This window comes from Polypterus senegalus, chromosome 5 (assembly GCF_016835505.1).
Source record: "Polypterus senegalus isolate Bchr_013 chromosome 5, ASM1683550v1, whole genome shotgun sequence".
NCBI lineage: Eukaryota > Metazoa > Chordata > Cladistia > Polypteriformes > Polypteridae > Polypterus > Polypterus senegalus.
In genome coordinates, this window is record NC_053158.1 from 3,326,770 (window position 1) to 3,348,033 (window position 21,264).

The window sequence follows — 21,264 nt, forward strand, 5'->3', positions numbered from 1 at the left end:
TGGAGGGACAACACAAGTACGACAGATTGGTGGCCAAGTGAGAGAGGTGAGATTGAGATGGTTTGGGCACGTGTAGAGGAGAGATGAGGGGTACACCAAGAAAAGGGAAGAGGAAAAGAGGAGGTCAAGGAGGAGATATATGGATCTGACAGGAAGGCACAAAATGATATCAAAGACCCCTAGATGGAGCAGCTGAAAGAAGATGATGATGAAGAAGAAGTTGTAGCAGGGCTACATAATGAGAAGTATTTGGTTTTTTTTTTTTTGTCTGTGCCGAGTGAGTTTTGTTTTCATCATCCCATTTGTGTCTATCAGTAAATGTTGTCCCCATAAGTTAAAAGGGGAAGGATGATGAAGGGAGACCCCAACCCCAAGACAGAAATTACCTGTTGAATCCACCAGTTACATCAGGGACATTCTGTATTTAAACAAGAGGAGCAAAAGGCAAAAGAAGGAGGAGAGAGAGAATCATTTATGCATCCATATTTCAACTCATTTCTGTTCGTCGTACACGTCCATTCCTTGCTTCTGAAGGATCCGGATCATTATCACGACTGCCAGCACCGAGAAACCCCGGGGTTTGGATTCTTATCAATCATTGCTGAGGACACTTACGGTGAGGTCGATTTTTTTGTATTGTCAGTATACAAAGTACAGTACAAGGTACATGGTGCCTGCCTGCTCTTTAAATAAAATTTACGCAGGTCAGTGATGGAGGCTGAGGGTCTGGGAGGCACGCTAGACACTACACTAGACTATAACTCTAGACACCACTAGAGGGAGCTCTAGGATGATGTGCCTGTTAATGTGAGCAGGAATGCGCCTGGTACTGTAGATTGGCACCCCATCCAGGCTGATGCCTTACACTGGCATTAGAGAAAGAATGGATGGATTATGATGGAAGGCACTATAAAGACATTTACAGTGCTATGTGTTGCTGGATGATGGATAGAAATCACTAACTGTGTGTGTGTGTGTTTATGAATGTGGCACCCCATCCAGGCTTACACTTTGCGCTTTCAATTAAAAACAGATGGATGGATTATAATGAAAGGCGCTATAAAGACTAATATGGTACTATGCATTGTTGAATGAATGATAGACTAGATGGCAGATTCACTAGCCCTGACCTAAGTGAGTGACCTCCCATATGTGGACTTGAACCTGAATGAATAATAATCACCTGCACTGATGGTGAGTGACGTGAAAGGCACTATATATTAAATACTCTTCTTTATGTGGCACACTCCCTTAGTTCCTCAAGCTGCCTGGCTGCCCTTTAAATAAAGTTTACGCAGGTCAGTGATGGAGGCTGAGGGTCTGGGAGGCACGCTAGACACTACACTAGACTATAACTCTAGACACCACTAGAGGGAGCTCTAGGATGATGTGCCTGTTAATGTGAGCAGGAATGTGCCCTGTGACTGTAGACTGGCACCCCATCCAGGCTGATGCCTTAGGCTGCCATTAGAAAAATGAAGTATGGATTATGATGAAAGGCACTATAAAGACTTTTACGGTACTATGTGCTGTTACATGATGGATAGAAGTCACTAGATGGCGGACTCACACTCACTAGCCATGACATAGTTAAGTAAATTCACATATGTGGACTTGAACCTTGATAAATAATAATTATCTGCACCGATGGTGATTGACGTGAAAGGCGCTATATAAAATACAAGATGTGTTCATCAATTCATTTAATCAGTGGATGTCAGCATGAATGTGCCCTGTGGTGGACTGGCAACCCATCCAGGCTGATTCCTTATGTTACCATTTGAAAAAGGATGGACAGATTATGTTGAAAGGCACTATAAAGACTCACATGGTACTCTGTGTTGCTGCATCATGAATCGAAATCAATAAATGACACAGACTCACTAGTCCTGTCCTAAGGGAGTCAACTCAAAAATATGGGCTTGTGCCTGGATGAATAATAATCAATGAAAGACGCTATATAATAAACAAGGTGCTTTTGTCTCATTATTTAGTCTGTGTGTGTGTGTGTGTGTTTATGAATGTGGCACCCCATCTAGGCTTACAGTACACTTTACGCTTTCAAATGAAAACAGATGGATGGATTATAATGAAAGGCGCTATAAAGACTAATATGGTACTATGCATTGTTGAATGAATGATGGCAGGTTCACAGGCCCTGACCTAAATGTGTAAACTCACATATGTGGACTTAAACTGGCATGAAAGGCGCTATATAAAGTACTGTTCTTTATTTAGTTTGTGTGGCACACTGCCTTAGTCCCTCAACTATATAAATTACTGCTCTTTGAATGATGAAGGCTGTGGGTCAGGACAGTAAAGACACCACTAGAGGGAGCTGCATAATAATTATCTTCACTGATGGTGTATGATGTGAAAGGCGCTATATAAAACACAAGATGCTTTCATCTCTTTATTTAGTGCATGAATGTGCCCCATGCAGGTTTGTGCCCTATGCTGATATTCGAAAGATGAATGGACGGAGTGCAATGAAAGGCGCTATACACATTAATGATTCTGCATGGCCTGCACACACTTTTCATATGCAGGCGTCACGGTGTCTGCTGTTGTTCACTGTGATGTTGACCTTACAACCCCCCCACCCCCACCCTGAGTCGCCACAGATCATCTAGAAGGTTCTACTCACAGATGCACGCAGCTGCAATCAGCCGCACGGCTTCATAAGGCGGCTCACAGGACGGGAAGATGGCCTGCACCACGTAATTGGCGAATGTGATGGCGATGATGGCCTGCGATGAAGGCTCGATGATTAGGATGGACGACCAAAGTCGGATGAAGGCAGTGAACCCACCAAATGCCTCCAGGATGTACGAGTAGCTGGCCCCCGACTTTGGGATGGTCGTCCCAAGTTCAGCATAGCAAAGGGCCCCAATCAGAGAGAAGATTCCTCCGAGCGCCCAGATAACCAGCGACAGTCCGTAGGAGGCGCTATATATCAGGACGCCCTTGGGCGAGACAAATATCCCCGAGCCAATCATGTTGCCCACAATCAGGCAGATGCCGTTGATTAAGGTGATTTCCTTTTTCATTTGCATTTTATCTTCTCTGGTCTCTTGCTCGGCCACCTTTGAGGGGTCATCGCTTCTCCTGTCCACGTGGGCACAGCAAGCGTCCCTGCACATGCCCATGCTGGCCCAGGCCTTCAGTTTCATTGAAAAGCTGTGGGAGCTCAAAAAGGAAAGAAAAATGAGAGATTAGCAATTAGCACTGCCCTCTGTTTGGGGCAGCCACTCAGTCAGTGGGCACATTGTATGCTTATATAGCGCCTTTCAAAACAGACTGAAGCAAAGCCCAGATACATGGAAAGGATTCCTTAAAGACCATTAGTGTACTGAAAAGGGACAAAGGAAGACGAGTCAGTGGGGCAACAGGGCAGGGCAGAGCCACTGAGCGGGCATTGGCAGGAGGTGCCAAGAAGTTGAGGGCAGGGGTGGCCTGTCACAGATCTGATGACCTGGGATCAAACCTCACTTACTGCCTGCAGGACTGGTGGTGGAGTAATGGAGGAAGGTGGGCCTTCTATACTTCTTAATAGGGGGGCTTTCTAAATGATGTCCAATAAATTCAGTTGGCTACCGGTGGACTCCACTCAAGTTCTAGAAACATCTCAAGGTGGCACAGTGGTGGCACTGCTGCTTTGCAATAAGAAGGTTGTGAGTTTGCTTCCTGGGTCTTTCTTGCATGGAGAGTAGTGAGAAAAGTGGTACATAAATGTAAAGAATTATTTATTATTATTAAATAAAGCGAACAGGAGGGTCACAGCAAAAGGGGTCTGAACACTTCAAGGAAGGACAGATTTCAGTTTGAGATTTTCAATTAACTGGCAGACCTTCCAGAAAACGTGTTGTCACTTTGTCACTGTGGGTTAGTGAGTGATGGGCATAAATGGCAAAAATCTCCAGTTTAAAGTTCAATCGACCACACAAGGAATAAAGTGTGCAGAAAGTGAAGGGGGCCGAATACGCAAAGAATCAGCGGCAAATATCACGAGAGTAAATCACAAAGTAAAAATGACGTGGTGACCGCAACGGGGAGAAGTCGACGCGATACGACATGTCTGCAAAGGCTTATGGGTAATCTGAACACACACACACAACGCAACACCCTGCTGTTGAAGTCAAAGGAAGATGGACACTCTGCTGCGGGCTCACACCATTGCAGGGACGTGCGGTCAGGGGAGGTGTCATCATGAAAAGTAAAAAAATCTAATAATGATTCCACTGGTCTGTAATAATTTTGATCATTTTTATAGTCATAATCGCTGAATTTATGCATTTCTTGTTCAAATACAGGAGAGAAACGTGAGGTGTGGCAGCAACGATGAGCCTCACCTCCCCTTGGACTGCGCTCTCCTCACACACTGACGGGGTTGATGCCTGCGATTGCCGCGTGCCTGTCGCTGTCTCTCTGTGTGTCGCCAATATAATGTAAGTAGACACGTTTATTATACAACCTGACTCTCCACAGTCTGGCTAATATCTTTAATGAATGTGTGTGACATATTTAGTCTTGCTGATCGGACATAAAACAGCAGTGAGAAGGCACAAGGCGAGTGAGGCAGACAGTACTGTGCCGCCCTGAAGGGGGCGCATGTGAGCCCAACTAGGTGCTCGTTGCTGCTGACAAAGAGGCGCCAATAAGTTAGCGACATCAGAAAGTCAAGTGCGCTGCAGCGGGCCGTTTAGTTTTATTTTTTGTTCTGACTGACTGCCAAAATGGAAGATGAAGACTTTTAAAGCTAAAGGAAAGTAAGGAGGACTTTTACAAGAAAGTGACGGAGATTTTTGCGGAGAAGGATAGGCGCATGGACTTTACAGATAGATAGATAGATAGATAGATAGATAAGAAAGGCACTACATGATAGATAGATAGATAGATAGATAGATAGATAGATAGATAGATAGATAGATAGATAGATAGATAGATAGATAGATAGATAGATAGATAGATAGATAGATAGATAGGTATCTGTACCGACGTGTCTTGCGTAAGCATTAGAACCGAGAATCACTTGGGCTGTAAAGGTGCTGTCAATGCTGACGTTCTTCAGAGTGATTGCGTCTGAGTGCAGGTTTTCACTAATTATGAAATATCTGCACTTTACCATCAATGAAGACTTTGATGAGAATACCCATCCAGCACCCAAAATGAAGACAGTCTTGTAGATATACCAGGCCATTGTAATACAATTTCAGACAGCGATGTCGGCATCAATGAAAGTCTCATGGCTTATAAGAGCAGACTGTCATGGATACAGAACATCGAGTCATAAAGATCAAGACTTGGCATGAAGCTTTATGGGCTTTGTGAATCTAAAATGGCATACATTTGGAATTCGGTTCTATACACAGGGAAAGGGACGATGTTTGATCCAAACAAACAATCAGTCCGGTGTTGCTACGTCATCAGTGCCGACTTTGATAGACGCTCTGACAGATTAGGGTGACTGAGTAACCAGGGACAGATTTTATACTTCGTCAGAGCTATTTGACATCCGGCTGCAAAGAAAGACTGACACAAATAGAACGGTGCATCCCGACAATCGTGGCCTGAAGACTCTGGGAGAGCAAAATGACAGTGAGGTACGCTTGGCAAAAGGGTAAAGTGCTGGCGCTAAAATGGAACGAGAAGACAGGTGTTTGTCTTCTTAGCACCGTACATAATGCAGTTAAAGGTAACAAGCAGGTCACGAAGCCTTGTGCTGTGCTCGACTACAATGGCACGATGGGTGGCGGAGATCGTGAGGAACAAGAATTTACTTTTTATCCCGTTATGCGGAAGCAACAAAAGAAAAACTACAAAAAGATATGTCGTCATCTGGTGGAACAGCTCATTTGTGATATACAAATGAAAAGCTGGCGAAACCGAGTCTGATGCAAACTTTACATGCCAGTGTAAGAGCCATTTGCTAGTTATTTAGGTTACGTCAAGTCGATAGTTAAGTTAAATGTTTGCCTAAAAAGAAGTGCATCGTCTAAGAGAGTTTCTAATAAGCCGAATCGAGTTAGATCTTGAGGCTGATCCTCCAATTAGCTGTGAACCCCCCAGTCTCACTGAGATGGCACAGGTGGTGAACCAGCTAAGGGTAGGGAAGGCTGCAGGGATCTGTGGTATCCAGGGGGTGAACTTCTCCAGGCTGGTGGTCAGGCTGTCCTCCTGGCATTGCAAGCTATCTTTGCTTCCTTTAGAGAGACGGGCATCATCCCAACTGACTGGAAAACGGAACTCGTTGTCCCTATCTGGAAGGAAGGGTGATCGCCTGTGACCTCATATATAAATGTTGCATACGGCCGTTTCTACGCGCACATTGCGATGTATGAAAACTAAACTCGGTGTAAAGCCATGCGAATTTTCACACCAGCTCAATGTCTAGCATCGCAAAGTCTCCCCTCGGTACCCAACGTCAAAGCAGTGCTACTGTTCCAGTGTGGTTTCCCTTTCTTTTTTAGATGCACATCCTTGAAGCGGCTTTATCAAATACAGTGGAACCTTGGTTCACGACCATAATTTGTTCCAAAACTTGATTTGGTCTTGAACCGAAGTCATTTCCCCATAGGATTGTATGTAAATACAATTTATCCGTTCCAGACCGTATGAACTCTATGTAAATATAGATTTTTTAAAGTTTTTAAGCACAAATGTAGTTAATTATACCATAGAATGCACAGTGTAATAGTAAACTAAATGTAAAAACATTGAATAACACTGAGAAAACCTTGAAACAGAGAAAACTAACACTGCAAGAGTTCGCGCTACAGCCTTACGAACCGCTCGCTAAAAACACTTTTTTTAAGCACAGGGAAAAAAAAATGAACATTTGAAAAATCCGTAATTTTATAAACCACTAAGAAAAGTAACATTGCAACAATTCACGCTACGAGCCGATCGCTGTAAACAGAAGTGAAAACAAAAACAAGGCCAGTAACTGCCTTCTCTGCCTTATGCGTCCAGCCCTCTCTCTCGCTCGCTCTCTTATGTGTGTGTGTGTGTGTGTCTCGTGTCTGTCTGTCTGTCTGTCTCTCTGCACAGGGAGAGACTGAACACGTGCGGAAATCAATGGCGCACACAAACCGAAAGGAAAACCGGCTTGTTCGTATATCGAGTGTGTGGTCGTGAACAGATGCAAAAGTATGGCAAACTTTGTGGTCGTAAACCGATTTGTACGTGTTCCGAGATGTTTGTGAACCGAGGTTCCACTGTACACTGAAATTAACCGCATATTGCTTACTAGTTTAAGGCATCCGATTGTAATCAACCCATAACCATATAATGGTCCACAGGATGGCCAAACTATTCTAAATACCACAGCTGCTTTAGCGTTGTTACTCTCAGTGCACCACTCGGAGTATTTTAACCCACTGTATCTGAATGTAGAATCACAGCTGTATAGCTCTACGGAAGATTTTGTCAAGAGTGGCAAGAATTATCGGGATACAACATCTAGTACACGCTGCCTCAGCCATACACACAGTCTATTTGAACATCTGCCATACGATAAACGCTTCAGAGCCTTTCCTGTACGGACCTCGTGATTAAGAAACAGTTTCATCCCAAGAGCTCTAAACACACTCAATCAGTCCATCAAGTGCTCCTTGTAGACCTGTTAGGAATTATAAGTACAATCACCTCACTGGAAACTTGAACTACAGTTTAATATTGCACAACCTGAGCCACTTATGCTTTCAAATTGTATATTTTTCACTGTTTTTTTATCCAATGATTATTATTATTATTAATATTGTTGTTGTTATTTTACCAGTTTTTAGGAAAATAAGTTTATGGAGGATTTGCATATTGAATCTCATTTTACCATACAATAACAATAAAGGAATTCAATTCAATAGAAGAGAACGCGTTTTTACAGATAATGACGACTGGCTTCTAAGTCAATTTAGATTTCCAGGTGCTATCTTATTGGAGCTCTTGATATCATTTTTAAGATGAAATGCAGTAATATGATAAATTTTAACTTCATTTAAATAATATATATTGTTAATGATTAAATATGTGAGGACTCTGTGGGCAGCGGTAGCGATGAGTTGGTGCCCCATTCAGGGATTGTTCCTGCCTCGCGTTGTATGCTTCCTGGGATTGGCGCGACACTGGAAGGATAGATGGATGGAATAATTAAACATATACTATGAAGATATTTCAATGTGCCTTAAAAGTTTCGAAGAATCGGAGTTCTAAGTTTACAGATGGCTTAACGTCTATTACAGAGCTGATTGTGTGGTGATTGGTTATTTGGAGAAAGTAAATGAAGGACAGGAATCGGGGGTCAATACGTTTTAAAGAGACAGGACTCCTGTGATAAAGTATGTAATCGAAGGTCACGCAGGGCGCAGCAAGCATCTTGAGGGAGGGAGGAACAATCTCTGGACGGGGCGCCAGCTCGTCACTATCACTGTGCCACTGTGCCTCAATGTTTTATACATGCTTTAATTTCTATCATCATGAAAATACATCTCAGTATTTAAATTATTCAGAGAGCTGTAATATCACGAATGTCATGGATTCTGTGTCCTTATGGAGGAAGAGAAAGCCGGTTTAAGAAGCACGTAGTGATTCACACCCATAGAGCACATAGAAGATCACATACAAAACAAAGCATTTAACATGCAACTTTAGTTACGATGGGATCTGAGAAACTAGTAAGTTAAACGATTTAAATTTATGATGTTCTACTTTAATGACAAAATAAAGTACATGATTAAAGTTGACATTTTGACCTTTTTTTCTCACTGTGTGCCTATTTTTCTTTTCTCTGTACCTTAATAAGCTTTCATATGACACTCAGATGGTGGGCTACGACTCACCTTTTCACGGTGACTTTGATATCTGACCATTTCTCATTTATTTCGGCCACTGTGCAACTTTATGAACGTGAGCTTTCAAGTTTCTCCGACACGCTATGTCACTCGATCAGCTTCCTTTTGTTGTCTATACCTCTGTTTAAACCAACAAATAGGACGTTTTTTTTTTTTGCCTCTACTTGGTATTCGCTGAAATTCTTCTTTGTCTTTTCACAGAATGCAAAACATAAGAGCCACTTTCGGCAACCGAGGGTCAGAATGCCACAGTTCCCCCCTTTGGCTACCACCCATATCGCATTGTACCCGACCCCTATGGCCTCTCTTGCACGTGGTGGGCCCACAAGAGAGTGGAACCACATTTCTCCTTCCGGCTGAGCCTGGCTGGTCCCGTGGTCAGAGGTCCACCCATCAGTCGATCACCAGTGAGCCCCTTCCCCAGGCCTGGCTCCAGGGTGGGGCCCCGTGTACCCTTTCCTGGGCAAGGGAAATGCTGATCCTTGGTTTAACTCCATGTGGGGTCTCAGGATTGAGTTAGGTTTGGGCATCTGGTTAGGATGCTCCCTGGACGCCTCTCTGGTGTTCCAGGCATGCCCCACTAGGAGAAGGTCATGGGGCAGACCCAGGACATGCAGGAGGGGTTCTATCTCCCGGCTGGCCTGGGAACACCTCAGGGTCCTCCCAGAGGAGCTGGAGGAGGTGGCCAGGGAGAGGGTGGTCTGGACTTCCCTGCTTAAGCTGCTGCCCCCGCAACCCAACCTCGGATGAGTGGTGGATAATGGATGGCAAAATATAAGGGACTATTTACATTAATTTGCATATTCAAAGAGGCATAATTCTGGGAAGAGTCAGGGTGGGACGTCAGACACGTGCATGAGCGTTACTTTTCATGCTGACTGGGATTTATAGAGCGGAAGAATGTGGAAGTTAACGAATGCACTGATTTATGCATCTGGATTATTTTTGTGCATACACACATTTCTGTTTTTGTCTGTACGCCATGTTTTAGTGGGAATTCTACGCACGGCGTTATATATGATGCCCCAGGATTGTGGCAGCTACAGGGGCATAGCACTGCTCTCGGTGCCGGGTAAAGTCCTTGCTAAGGTCATCCTCAATAGGATCTGTGACCACCTGCTCACCTACCAGTGACCGGAACAGTCTGGTTTTACACCTAAGAAGTCCACCGTTGACCACATCCTGGCACTGAGGGTCCTCATGGAGCGCAAACGAGAATATCGGCAGAGTTTCTTTGCAGCCTTTGTCGATTTTCACAAAGCGTTCAACTCAGTTGATTGAATTGTGGCCCTGTGGGACATCCTGAGGGTTCGCGAGATACCCTGTAGGTTGCTGGATATCACGGCCGCCCTGTCCACTGGTAGTGTGAGTGCTGTGCAGAGTGGAGGCAGACCCTCTGTGTTTATCTCAGTTGATTCTGGGGTCCGTCAGCAGTGTGCTCTGCCCCTACTCTGTTCATTCCTTGCATGGATTGGGTTGGTGGGCAGGGTTGTGGGGTATCTGTTGTTGAAGAGAGAATCATGGATCTTGAGTCCGCTGATGATGCTGTGATCTTCACTGAGTTAATTGAGGCTCTGATTGGGGGTCTCGACAGACTGAGTGAGGAGTCTGAGTGTCTGGGCTTGTGAGTGTCCAACCAAGATGGAGGCCTTTAATGACCTCTTGGCCATCATCAGTGTGTCTGTCTGCGGAGAGAGTGTCGACCTTGTCATCGAGAGGTTTACGGACCTCGGCAGTGACATTCATGTGACTCTGGTGACTCTTCCCATGAAGTCAGTAGACGGATTGGGAGAGCATGGGGGGTCATGAGGTCACTGGAAAGGGTGTGTGGCTCTCCTGATATCAGCAAAAGGACGAAGGTCCAAGTCTTTAGAGTCCAATTGCTCCCTGTTTGACAGACATGGATGCTATCCAGTGACCTGAGATGAAGACTGGACTCCTTCATGTGGGTCTCTTCAGAGGGTCCTTGGGTACCACTGGTTTGACTTTGTGTTGCTCACGGAGTCCTGAATGAGGCACATGACCTGCATTGTGAGGGAGCATCAGTTACGGCACTACAGCCATGTGGCGCGATTACACGAGGGTCATCCGGCTCATTGTTGAGCCGGCCAAGGGGATGTCCACCTAACACCTGGCCACAGCAGATAGAGGGTCATTTCAAGAGGGTGGGACTGGGCCGTGTGTCTCCCTGTGGGGTTGCCAAACTGGACCCTGAGCTGTTCCATCGTGTGGTGGGTGTAGCAATGCGCTGTACCAGTGCAAGCTCCCCAACCTGACCTGATTGTTCATTTCATATTATTATCTTTATTCATCATTACTATTATCATTTGTATCATTATTATACTTTTGAGATTTAATAAAAATTTAATTTTTTATGCAACACTAAGCAGTTTAAGGAGGATTAAGTGGATCGGACTGGTGGGCTTTGTTGGTCTGAATGGCCTCTTCTCGTCCCGATTGTTCAAACGTTCTCATGGAATTCACTGCAGCATGTCGGCTCGGCACGGAAGTGAAAACAACGAGACCTCACTGAAAAGTTTATGAATGGCTTAGTGAGATTTACAGAAGGAAGAACAAGCGTAATCGACGAATCTCAAGCTCATCAACCTTTGACGTGGCACAAACACAAGCACACGCGGACATGGCGGATGCCTTCATCAGAGAAGACCAATGGATCCGCTGTTGCTGCACATCTGGATATCGGCTCTGATTCCGCACCTGCCTTCTAGCACTAAAACAGAAGTAACATCCATCCATCCGTCCATTATCCAGCCTGCTATATCCTAACTACAGGGTCACAGGGGTCTGCTGGAGCCAATCCCAGCCAACACAGGGCACAAAGCAGGAAACAAACCCCGGGCAGGGCGCCAGCCCATCGCAGGGCACACACACACACACCAAGCACAATTTAGGATCACCAATCCACCTAAACCTGCATGTCTTTGGACTGTGGGAGGAAACCCAGGGAGACACGGGGAGAACATGCAAACTCCACGCAGGGAGGACCCGGGAAACTAACTCGGGCCTCCTAACTGCGAGGCAGCAGCGCTACCCACTGCGCCACCGTGCCGCCCAGAAGTAACATGACAGTTAGAATTTGTTACTAACCCTCACCAATTCTGTTTCTCTTCTCAGTACTCAAATGTGCCACTTGGTGCCACGGCCCACCTGCCAAGTTGTTTGTCTGCCTAAGGTAAAGTCATCCCTGATGGAGGATCGCAGGAATCATCAGGTAGAGGATTGGCTGGCCCAGCGCTGACTCAGCTGTGGAATGGCCAATAGGGGGAGGTGGCTTGATGGCCGAGGTCTGCAGGACTCTTATTATGGGATATCATCTACTGTTGAATTCTGCTCTGTACTTGTAATAATTCTATTGCACTATTCTATTGTATTAATGATGACTTGTGTTCTGTTCTGTGTATTGTGTGTATTGTATTGACCCCCTTCTTTTTGACACCCACTGCACGCCAAGCATACCAGGACAGGGGTCTCTCTTTGAACTGCCTTTCCCAAGGTTTCTTCCATTTTTTTTCCATACAAGGATTTGTTTTATTCGGTCTTCTTAGAAACTCAAGGCAAGTCTTAATAAAATGAATTAAATCCAAACATATTTTTAAAAAAGTCTATGAAAAGCACTATATAAGATCATAAGGGTCAAATCAAAGAAAGGTGATGCCACCCACCTGTACTCACCTTAGATAGATAGATAGATAGATAGATAGATAGATAGATAGATAGATAGATAGATAGATAGATAGATAGAAAGAATCATTTGCCAAATGCCCAGCAGACAGCAGAACTGATGTTATATAAAGCTATTAAAATGATAATAATTTTATCTGCAGACAAACAAGAAAGAAAGTTATACAGTACACAGACAGATTGACAGAAAAAAATAAATTATAAAATAGATAGATGGGAAAAGGCACTACATAGAAATAGACATATATGAAAGGTGTTACACACCTAAATAAAACTGACATGCACTATGCTGTAGATTATTTGACTGATAGTTACTATATAGATCAATATGTAGGAAAAGGCAAAATGTAACAAAACGAAAATTTAATGTGTGAAATATATGAAATGCATTAAATGATAAAAGTCAGAGATACATAGACAGTTAAAATGAAAGGCTTTATATAATAGTAATAAACAGGCACATTAAAAGATAGCATAATAATCAGAAATGGAAGACAGTAATACAGTATACAGAGAGAAATAAAATGAACTATAAAATAGATAGGAGAAGGCACCAAATAACAGACTGACGTGAAAAGTTTTATACACATAAACAAACATAGAAAACACTGTGCTCTAGACACATTGACATGAAAGGTGCTATAAAGATTTATATGTAAGGCTCCATATTTAACAAATACACTTGTATAAATGCAATGTATAAAAGATGGATATGAAATGCCTTAAATGATAGATAGATAGATAGATAGATAGATAGATAGATAGATAGATAGATAGATAGATAGATAGATAGATAGATAGATAGATAGATAGATAGATAGATAAGAAAGGCACCTCATGTTTTCAAGCACATGGCGGAGATTTAAACGGACGCGAAGACTAAACTCTCCCGACCGAACGACGAGGACTTACCTCAAGGACGCGGTACCGAATGAGGCCGACGCGGCGGTCATCAGGGAGTCAGACACACAAATGACATTCGCGTGGCGGCAGCTGGACGACACGTGCGCCCGGCTGCTCAAGTAAAAATAGACCCCCGGGGGGCTTTTCTAATTCCGTCTGCAAAAGCAGCCTGGCAAGCTTAAAGGAGACTCAGTACGCGGCAGCGATTGCGTATGTAACCGAGTTCGATGTAAACATCAACCGAGCGGTGCCAGCAAGTGCCAAGAAACAGTCGATGAAAGAATCAGTCAATAAAAAGTGTGCCCAAGTAACTGAAAGTGCGTCCACCAACAGGCTGTCAACGGGTTAAAGCGGACCAGAGTAGACAGAAACAAACCCAGGACATTGAGGTACTTCCTGCAGTGCGACAGGGCGACGATGTATTAAAAAATACCCAACAAAATCTGTGGAAATCCGATTCTTTGTGTGGTATATGCGCATGCGTACAGCGTCTACTCTTTATTATTCTGCTAACGGTATGATAAGTTTCAAAAGCACTGCGCATGGACACGGGATTCCGCTATTCATGAGCTCTGAAGTTTTCACCGCACCTTCACACGTCTGCTCTTCAAGGACAAGGGATGAATGATCCTCTGTGGAGCAGCTGTGACAAACAACACAGACTGCAAGGGGTCAGAGCTACCTGGGACATTATCAGCGCCACAAGCCTTCTGTATTCATTCAAACGGACCGCCTTTATCTTCTTCTAATTGTCCCTCTTGAAGCGGGCAGGCTACCACAGAAAACCTCTCAGGAAAATATTAAGCTTATGTCGGTGAAGATGTCACTTCACTGATCGGTACAGTTTTGTAAAAATAGCCTTGAAATTCCACCTGGACAGGATACCTTTCTGATATCAACTCATTTTAAGGTCTTCCCATATGCAACTTGTTGGTGGGCATTTTTTTAGTGGAGGAGTGCACTTAGATAGATAGATAGATAGATAGATAGATAGATAGATAGATAATCTGCCTTTCATATCTGTCATATAGTGCCTTTCATCTATCTATTAATATTGTTTTAAGAAGTGTGTGGTTATAAACAAATGTAGGACCCCCAACAGAAGATAGTTGCGATGTTATTATTCTTCCTGATCCTGGTCTACCAATATCTGTAAAAACGAGATGAAGACGTGTGTAGCCACTCCATAGAGACTTAGTGAACGGATGGCAGTTCTTTCTAGTCGATGTGCTTCATTACTTCACTGTTCATTTCTGCCTTGAAAAACACAACACTTACGTCCTGGCCAGAAACAACACAACAACCTGCTGCTCATTTCTTTGGATGGTGAGCCTGATCCATTATCATCACATGCTTTCCCACTGCAGGACCTCTTTTCAGGAAGCAGGGGCTTTTTAGAACCTCAGGAACTTTTGTAACATTCCCACCACAGGAATGCGGGACATTTGTAGTTCCTGGTATTTTTTTTTTAGCCCCTCCTCCTCCTCCAAGGCAGTTACATTTCATTCTAGCAGGAACTATAAGTGGGTGGGGCTTGAGTGATGAATTGTGCTGATTGGTCGACCACAAGCATTGGCACCATCTTACAAATTCTGTTAGAAGTTTGGACTTTGGAGATTTGTTTTCAGGATCCAATGAGTTCAGGACGATGAAGGCCCTGGGCCACGTTTCATGTGTTACGTTCCCACCACACAACAGGAGCTGTAACTTTAATGTAGAACATGCGACGTGCAGAGAAGAGTGATACGGTGCGTAGTGGGGTGTGCTCGGGACTTCACAGGGAACTCACTCCTTGCTTTGAAATGATTGCAATGTCACAGGGAAAGAATGCATATATGCATATTGTCACACACGAGCGATTAGGTGGCAGTCAATGAGCCTGGAGGTGAGTGAAAAATTGTGAGACAAAGGGTTAATCTGCGGTACTTACGCCTCTCTCTCTCTCTCTCTTTCTTCAGCCAAAAAGAAGAAAATTAAAAACACGCACCTTACTTCCGGGTTCCAAGATGGTCACCGAAGCGTCACCTCCGACATTCTCTGATGACGTCGCTTCCGGCTCAGACCCGTGACAACCCTTCCGGTCTCCCGAAGACGATGTCACTTCCGGTCCCCTTTTGATGACGTCGTATCCATCTGCCTGTTTTGACATCATCTCCTGCCAACTATTATCCATCCATCATTTTTTGTAGTGTTTAAAAGCCACCATTTGTAAAACTTCCGTGTGATGTGCTGTAAAGTATTTTGATCACCAATTTTTGACCAGTCATTTTGATTTCTGTCCGTTGGACATTATACAGGGATGGTCCCCAAATCTGTTTCCGTTGTGGAAATTCTCTTTCTTATTACAATATATATTATGCATATATAAATACACACTCATATAGAGAATATATATTTATATATATATTGTGCTTGCCTAGAGGGCAGTCAATGGGTCATCACCTGTGCATATTGTCACACATGGGTGTCCCAGAATCACCTTCCAAGCTCAGATGAGGTATACAATACCACAGCGGGACAAGAGGAGGTGCTGTCATTAACAGTATCATCTCATTTTTTTTTCCTTCGCAGTGCCAAGAAGATGCCCAATTAGGGCAGTTAATCCCCGCCCACTACACCCCAATAAGCTCCGCCTCTTCTAGCTGGGATGAAGCCGATGCAGGGTGCTGTACAATGGCTGACCCTGCGCTCAGAAATCCAAAGGTCATGCAAAAGAGAATTCCCCATTTAGGATTAATACAGTGAGCCAAAAAATAAGACTGGGAGCTCATGGGAAGATGGTGGCTCAGTTTGGGAAAGTGACAGATAGATAGATAGATAGATATAGATAGATAGATAGATAGATTGAAAGGCACTATATAATAGATAGATAGATAGATAGATAGATAGATAGATTGGCCTGCTCATGAGAGACGATCATTTTGACAAGCCTGATAGGCATTTATTATACCTAGATAGATAGATTCTGTTGTGCCATTATGCTATACTCATGACAAGCCTGATAGGATTTGTTTTCTTTTGCCAATGACTGAGGCAATAAACAAGGATGCCCAGTTGGCACCCTAAGTATCATTTGAGTATCCTCAGATTCCCATGACACCCATGAAGTCTGATTCTTCTCCTCACCTACTTGGTTCCGCTGATAAATGCCATCTAGTCATGCCACCTCTGCCTGTCATCAAATCTTAATTCATGTGTAGCTCCTACCTGGTGGAAGGAGCTTCCCAGCTTCATCCAAACTGCTGCATCCCTGTGGATGAGAATTGGCTCCTCCACACCTAAAGCCATGAGAAGACTTCTTCATGAGAAGAGTGGTTTCATCCCCCAGGGAGGAAAATGAAAAGGCTGTCCCAAGAAGAAGAGTCCAAAGAGTGTGGGGTCTTCTTCATGTGTACTGGCAGATGAGATTCCAAGGTTGACTAGCAGCCATTGTGAGGAATAAAATTGCTGAAGTAAGGCGGGCACTCAATTTCATTGTCTATCGTCATCCTCAATCTTTACCTACATGGGATTAAATCACAACAGATTGACAGTACCAGTGGCTGAACAGGATTTTCATGATGGATATGCATGAGTGAGGCAACAAATGTGACAATCTGGTGGAGACCTCAGAGTTGAGCTGATTGTCTGGACTAAGAGGAAGCGGAGGAGGCACTTTGAAGTGGCCATGACCTAACAAGGAGGACAAAATCTACCAGTGGACCTTAAGATTGCTTGGAATTTACATTTAGAAGTTGAAGAGTCTGGTCAGGGAACATGAAGTGTGGTGTGGAGTGATCAGTTTGCGACCAACACTGTAGTCACCAGAACAAAGCATAGCAGACAATGTCCCATTAGTAAACTATAGGGTGGTCCAGATCTAATTATGCAATTTTCATTACGCTATAACTTATTAAGTTTATTACATAGAAAATGACCTGAAAAATCCCAGACCATCGAGAAGTGTGCAACCCGACGACATGAAGAATCGTCTTTGCGCCGAACTGGAATCGTTCCCACATAAATCAAAGTCATCCAGACGATCTGGATCTGCATAATTAGATCTGGACCACCCTGTACTGATTCACAGGTTCATGGAGTATGTTTCAGTTTCGAGTTGTCACACACAAGTAGTTTGGTTAGCTCTTATGAGGTAAGACAACCATCCACAGAGTCAGGGTGAAAACGATCCCGAATGACCCCTTCTGACTTCCCTGCAGACCCGAGGACAAGTTCTGTGACGGACCGTGATGCCACTTCCACTAAAGCTCTTGCTGTCCTGCTTCTTCTGGTGCCTTCACTGTGTGAGTATCTTCTGAGACAGAAGTCGGTGGCCATTTAGATCACACTCACCTGGCGAATACACCTCCATGATGGAAAAAGACCTTTCCTCAAAGTCGGGAAACACACAACATGCCAGATGTCCATTCCTTTGCATCTTCTACTTTCATTTTGAGTTCTACAAATTAAAAAGGGTACCCAACTGGTCCCCAATGCCCCAATGTTTCTTTTATTAGCAGAGTTACAAAGTTTTTTGCCATGTGTTCGGTATAAAGTGAAATTCCTACCAGTGTGATGTTTTCAAAATGAGGAGTTTGGCTTGAAGACCCTAAGGAGGTGAGCTGGGCACAGTTCTAGGATTTGTGATTAGTTCACATACATTTGACGGCTTGGGTGGCACAGTTTCAGAGACCTGAGTTGTAATTGTGGAGTTAATCATCATCTCCTGGTGGTCCAATAAGTTTTCCTGAAGGATGACTGTTGGGTTTGATGGTCCCGTTTACCGTGTTGAACAGAAGGTGAGCTGATGATACATCACTATCCTCTGCAGTGCCCTGTGACCCTGGACTGAGCAGGTGCCACAGCAGGATGTTATACTGCTAGTGAGGGTGAACTCCACTGTGCACACATGGAAACTTCAGAACTTTCCCGTAACATATCAAAGGAAATTATGAAGTTAGTAAGCCTGGGTGAGTTAAGGTGTGTTGTCAGCTCAAAAATGGCCCAGGTGGGTGACTGCAGGTGTGTCTGTACTGACCACAAGAAGAAAGGAGGCTGAAGATTTTATTTAAGAGTTTAGAAGGATCATCAAAAGAAACAGCCAGGGTCGTGAGCAGAATGTAAGAAAATCTTTTCAAACACAGCCATGGACGTGAGACAGGAATCAACGCAGAATTTGAATGTAGTGAGAGGGACAGTAACCAGAATCGACGACGCAACCAAAGTCAAAATCAAGGGCACAAATCAGTCAGGAAGAGAACGGATTCATAACCGAGAAATCAAAATTTCAAATTCAAAGGCTAAAAATTGTGAAGGTATGTTTGAACTTGGACACTCAGGAAATGTGCAACGTTGACCTTAATGCCACTGCGGTAACGATGTTACGCGTCACAAACTCTTTAACTAAACTAGCAACGGCCGAAAACAAAACACAAAATGGCAGCACCAAAAACAAAACTAAATGTTAGTAGTTTATTTTTAAACTTTGTTAAAAAACAGATTCCAACAAAAAATAAATGTAACTAATGAATCAGTTTGTCTCAAACCCCAGAAAGAAATCCAAATCATTATTTAAAGACCAAGGAATTATGTAAAATAAAACTCAGATCATGACAGCGTTGTGATTTGGTATACTGTAGCAGTTTTTTCATCCACCCCTCTATTATTTTGTCACTTGTCCAGGTCCGGGTTGTGGGGGCAGCAGACTAAGCAAAAATGACCAGACATCCCTTGTATCTGCCAACTCCTACAATTCCTCCAGGTGAGATACCAAGGTGATCCCAGGCAGTCCGAGAGGTATCATCTCTCCAGCTTGTCATTAAGAAGCTTCTAGGTGCCAGGGCTCCAGGGGTGGATGATACTCGCCATGAGACCTTCAAGGCTCTGGATGATGTTGGGCTGTCTTGGCCACACGCCTCTTCAGTATTACGTGGAGGCTGGGGATAGTGCCCCTGAATTGGCAAACTGGGGTGGTGCTTCCCATCTTTAGGAAATGGCACTGGAGGGTGTGTGGAGTGCGGACATTCGAGAGGAGTTCAAAGTGGAGCCGCTGCCAGCCAGTTCAGGTGGTTCTGGCATAGGATTAGGACACTTACTGGATGGACCTGCTGATGGAGACCTCAGAGGCCCAGAACATGCTGGAGAGATTATATTAATATAAATATATAAATAAAATGTAGCATTATTATTATTAAACATGGTTATATTTCACCACAAATATTTGTATCCAACTGAGGGAAAATGATGTATTTCTTTGTCATTTTTTTTTTTTTATTTAAATTGGCACCACCATTTGTTGAGTTGCTGTCATGGTAACGACTGAGCCGTTCTCTTGTGTGAGGTCGTCTGCGCCGTGGGGTAAAAGGGATTACAGTGATCCCTCGCTATATCGCAACCGACTTTCGGCTTCACTCCAATCGCGGATTTTAAATGTAAGCATATCTAAATATATATCACGGATTTTTCGCTGGTTCGCGGATTTCTGCGGACAATGGGTCTTTTAATTTATGGTACATGCTTCCTCAGTTTGTTTGCCCAGTTGATTTCATACAAGGGACGCTATTGGTGGATGGCTGAGAAGCTACCCAATCAGAGCACGTATTACGTATTAAATAAAACTCCTCAATGATATACGGTATGCTTCCTGTGCCGCATACTTAAAAGCTCTAACAGCACCTACTGATTTTTGATTGTTTGCTTTTCTCTGTCTCTCTCGCTCTCTCTGCCTGACGGAGGGGGTGTGAGCAGAGGGGCTGTTTGCTTAGAAGATACGGACACTCTGTGGTGTTATGGGTCCACAGCTCACTCAGCAAAGGCCGTTTCTTTTTAAATAAATAATCACCGAACTCACGGAGGCTTCGTGAGGGGACGTAGTAGTCGTGATCTGCGGTGTGGGCATTTCTCACCTAGTGCACAGGTGAGGGACTGCCCACATCTGTGATTGTTCCTGTGGCTAATGTGCTGCAGCTGCTATGGTCCCTCACAATAAAAAAAAAAAACACGAGTCGGTTAAGAGGACAGAAAAGATCAGAGATGAAAAATGAAACGAAAAGGACGGATGTTACAGGGAGCGAGAGAGGAAAGAGACAGAGACAAGTGGCGAGGTGCGAGCAGCTGCGAGAGTTGGGTGTTAGGCCGACACCCAGGTGTTAAGAGTGATGTCGGCTGGCGATCAGGTAGCAGGAGTGACCAGCGACTGGCGTGAAGGCGGAAAGGCAGCGGAGTCGTGAGGCTTGGTGATGGTTGGTGTGTCCTGGCGTTGGTGTGGTCTCTGGACGACACCCAGGATCGGGAGTTCTCCAGAGTTGATGTCGCTGCCGCTGGCGATCAGGTAGTAAGAAGCAGGTGACCATGCTAACAGGAAAAAGCACCGAGCTTGGCACTTGTTTTGATTTTAAAGATTGCTCCTGTATGAACGTTTAAACCTCGTTTTTAAGGATTGTTTTTTTCTATTGATTTTAACCTCCATGTTTTTCTTTAATTGGATTATTTATTGAACTTTGAATGAAAGCACTGCACTTTATTTGAACACTGTTTTTGTTGACTGTTTTAAATAAAAGCACTTCTACACTTTTTGAACCATCCCCTTGCTCGATTGTTATTGCCTCCACTGTCTAGCTCACCTCGGTTATATCTATCATGTTTGTCACACAAAATTTTTCTGGTGTTGCAGTTTTTAAATGATGGTTCAAGGGCTCCCTGTGTGAAAAACAGCTTGTTCAAAAAGAACCTAATGGGAGCATGGAGTCGAACCCGCATCGTCACACGCTCCTCTAAAAAATGCTGAAAGACTACCTTCACATTGATCCCTTCCTTGCAGCCGCTTTATCGA

General features: G+C 44.0%; 1 protein-coding gene and 1 long non-coding RNA gene across 4 annotated transcripts in view; one reads left to right on the forward strand and one right to left on the reverse strand.

Moving 5' to 3' along the window:
- Positions 1-13,613, reverse strand: part of LOC120530112 (Y+L amino acid transporter 2-like) — a 54,937-nt gene extending 41,324 nt beyond the window's left edge. For 2 of the 3 annotated variants that reach the window (XM_039754289.1, XM_039754288.1), the window contains exons 1-2: positions 13,464-13,613; positions 2,648-3,189 (exon numbers count right to left, since the gene is read on the reverse strand). In XM_039754289.1, coding sequence (XP_039610223.1) covers positions 2,648-3,189; positions 13,464-13,504 — 583 coding nt within the window. In that variant the 5' untranslated portion in view covers positions 13,505-13,613. Of the gene's footprint in view, positions 1-2,647; positions 3,190-13,385; positions 13,409-13,463 lie in introns of those variants that run through there. The other variant, XM_039754290.1, reaches the window with a different exon arrangement.
- A 2-nt stretch (positions 13,614-13,615) lies between these two features.
- On the forward strand, positions 13,616-15,706 carry LOC120530114. The gene is made up of 2 exons (XR_005633906.1): positions 13,616-13,843; positions 15,413-15,706. It is a non-coding gene; the product is annotated as an uncharacterized LOC120530114 (long non-coding RNA).
- The last annotated feature ends 5,558 nt before the right edge of the window (positions 15,707-21,264 follow it).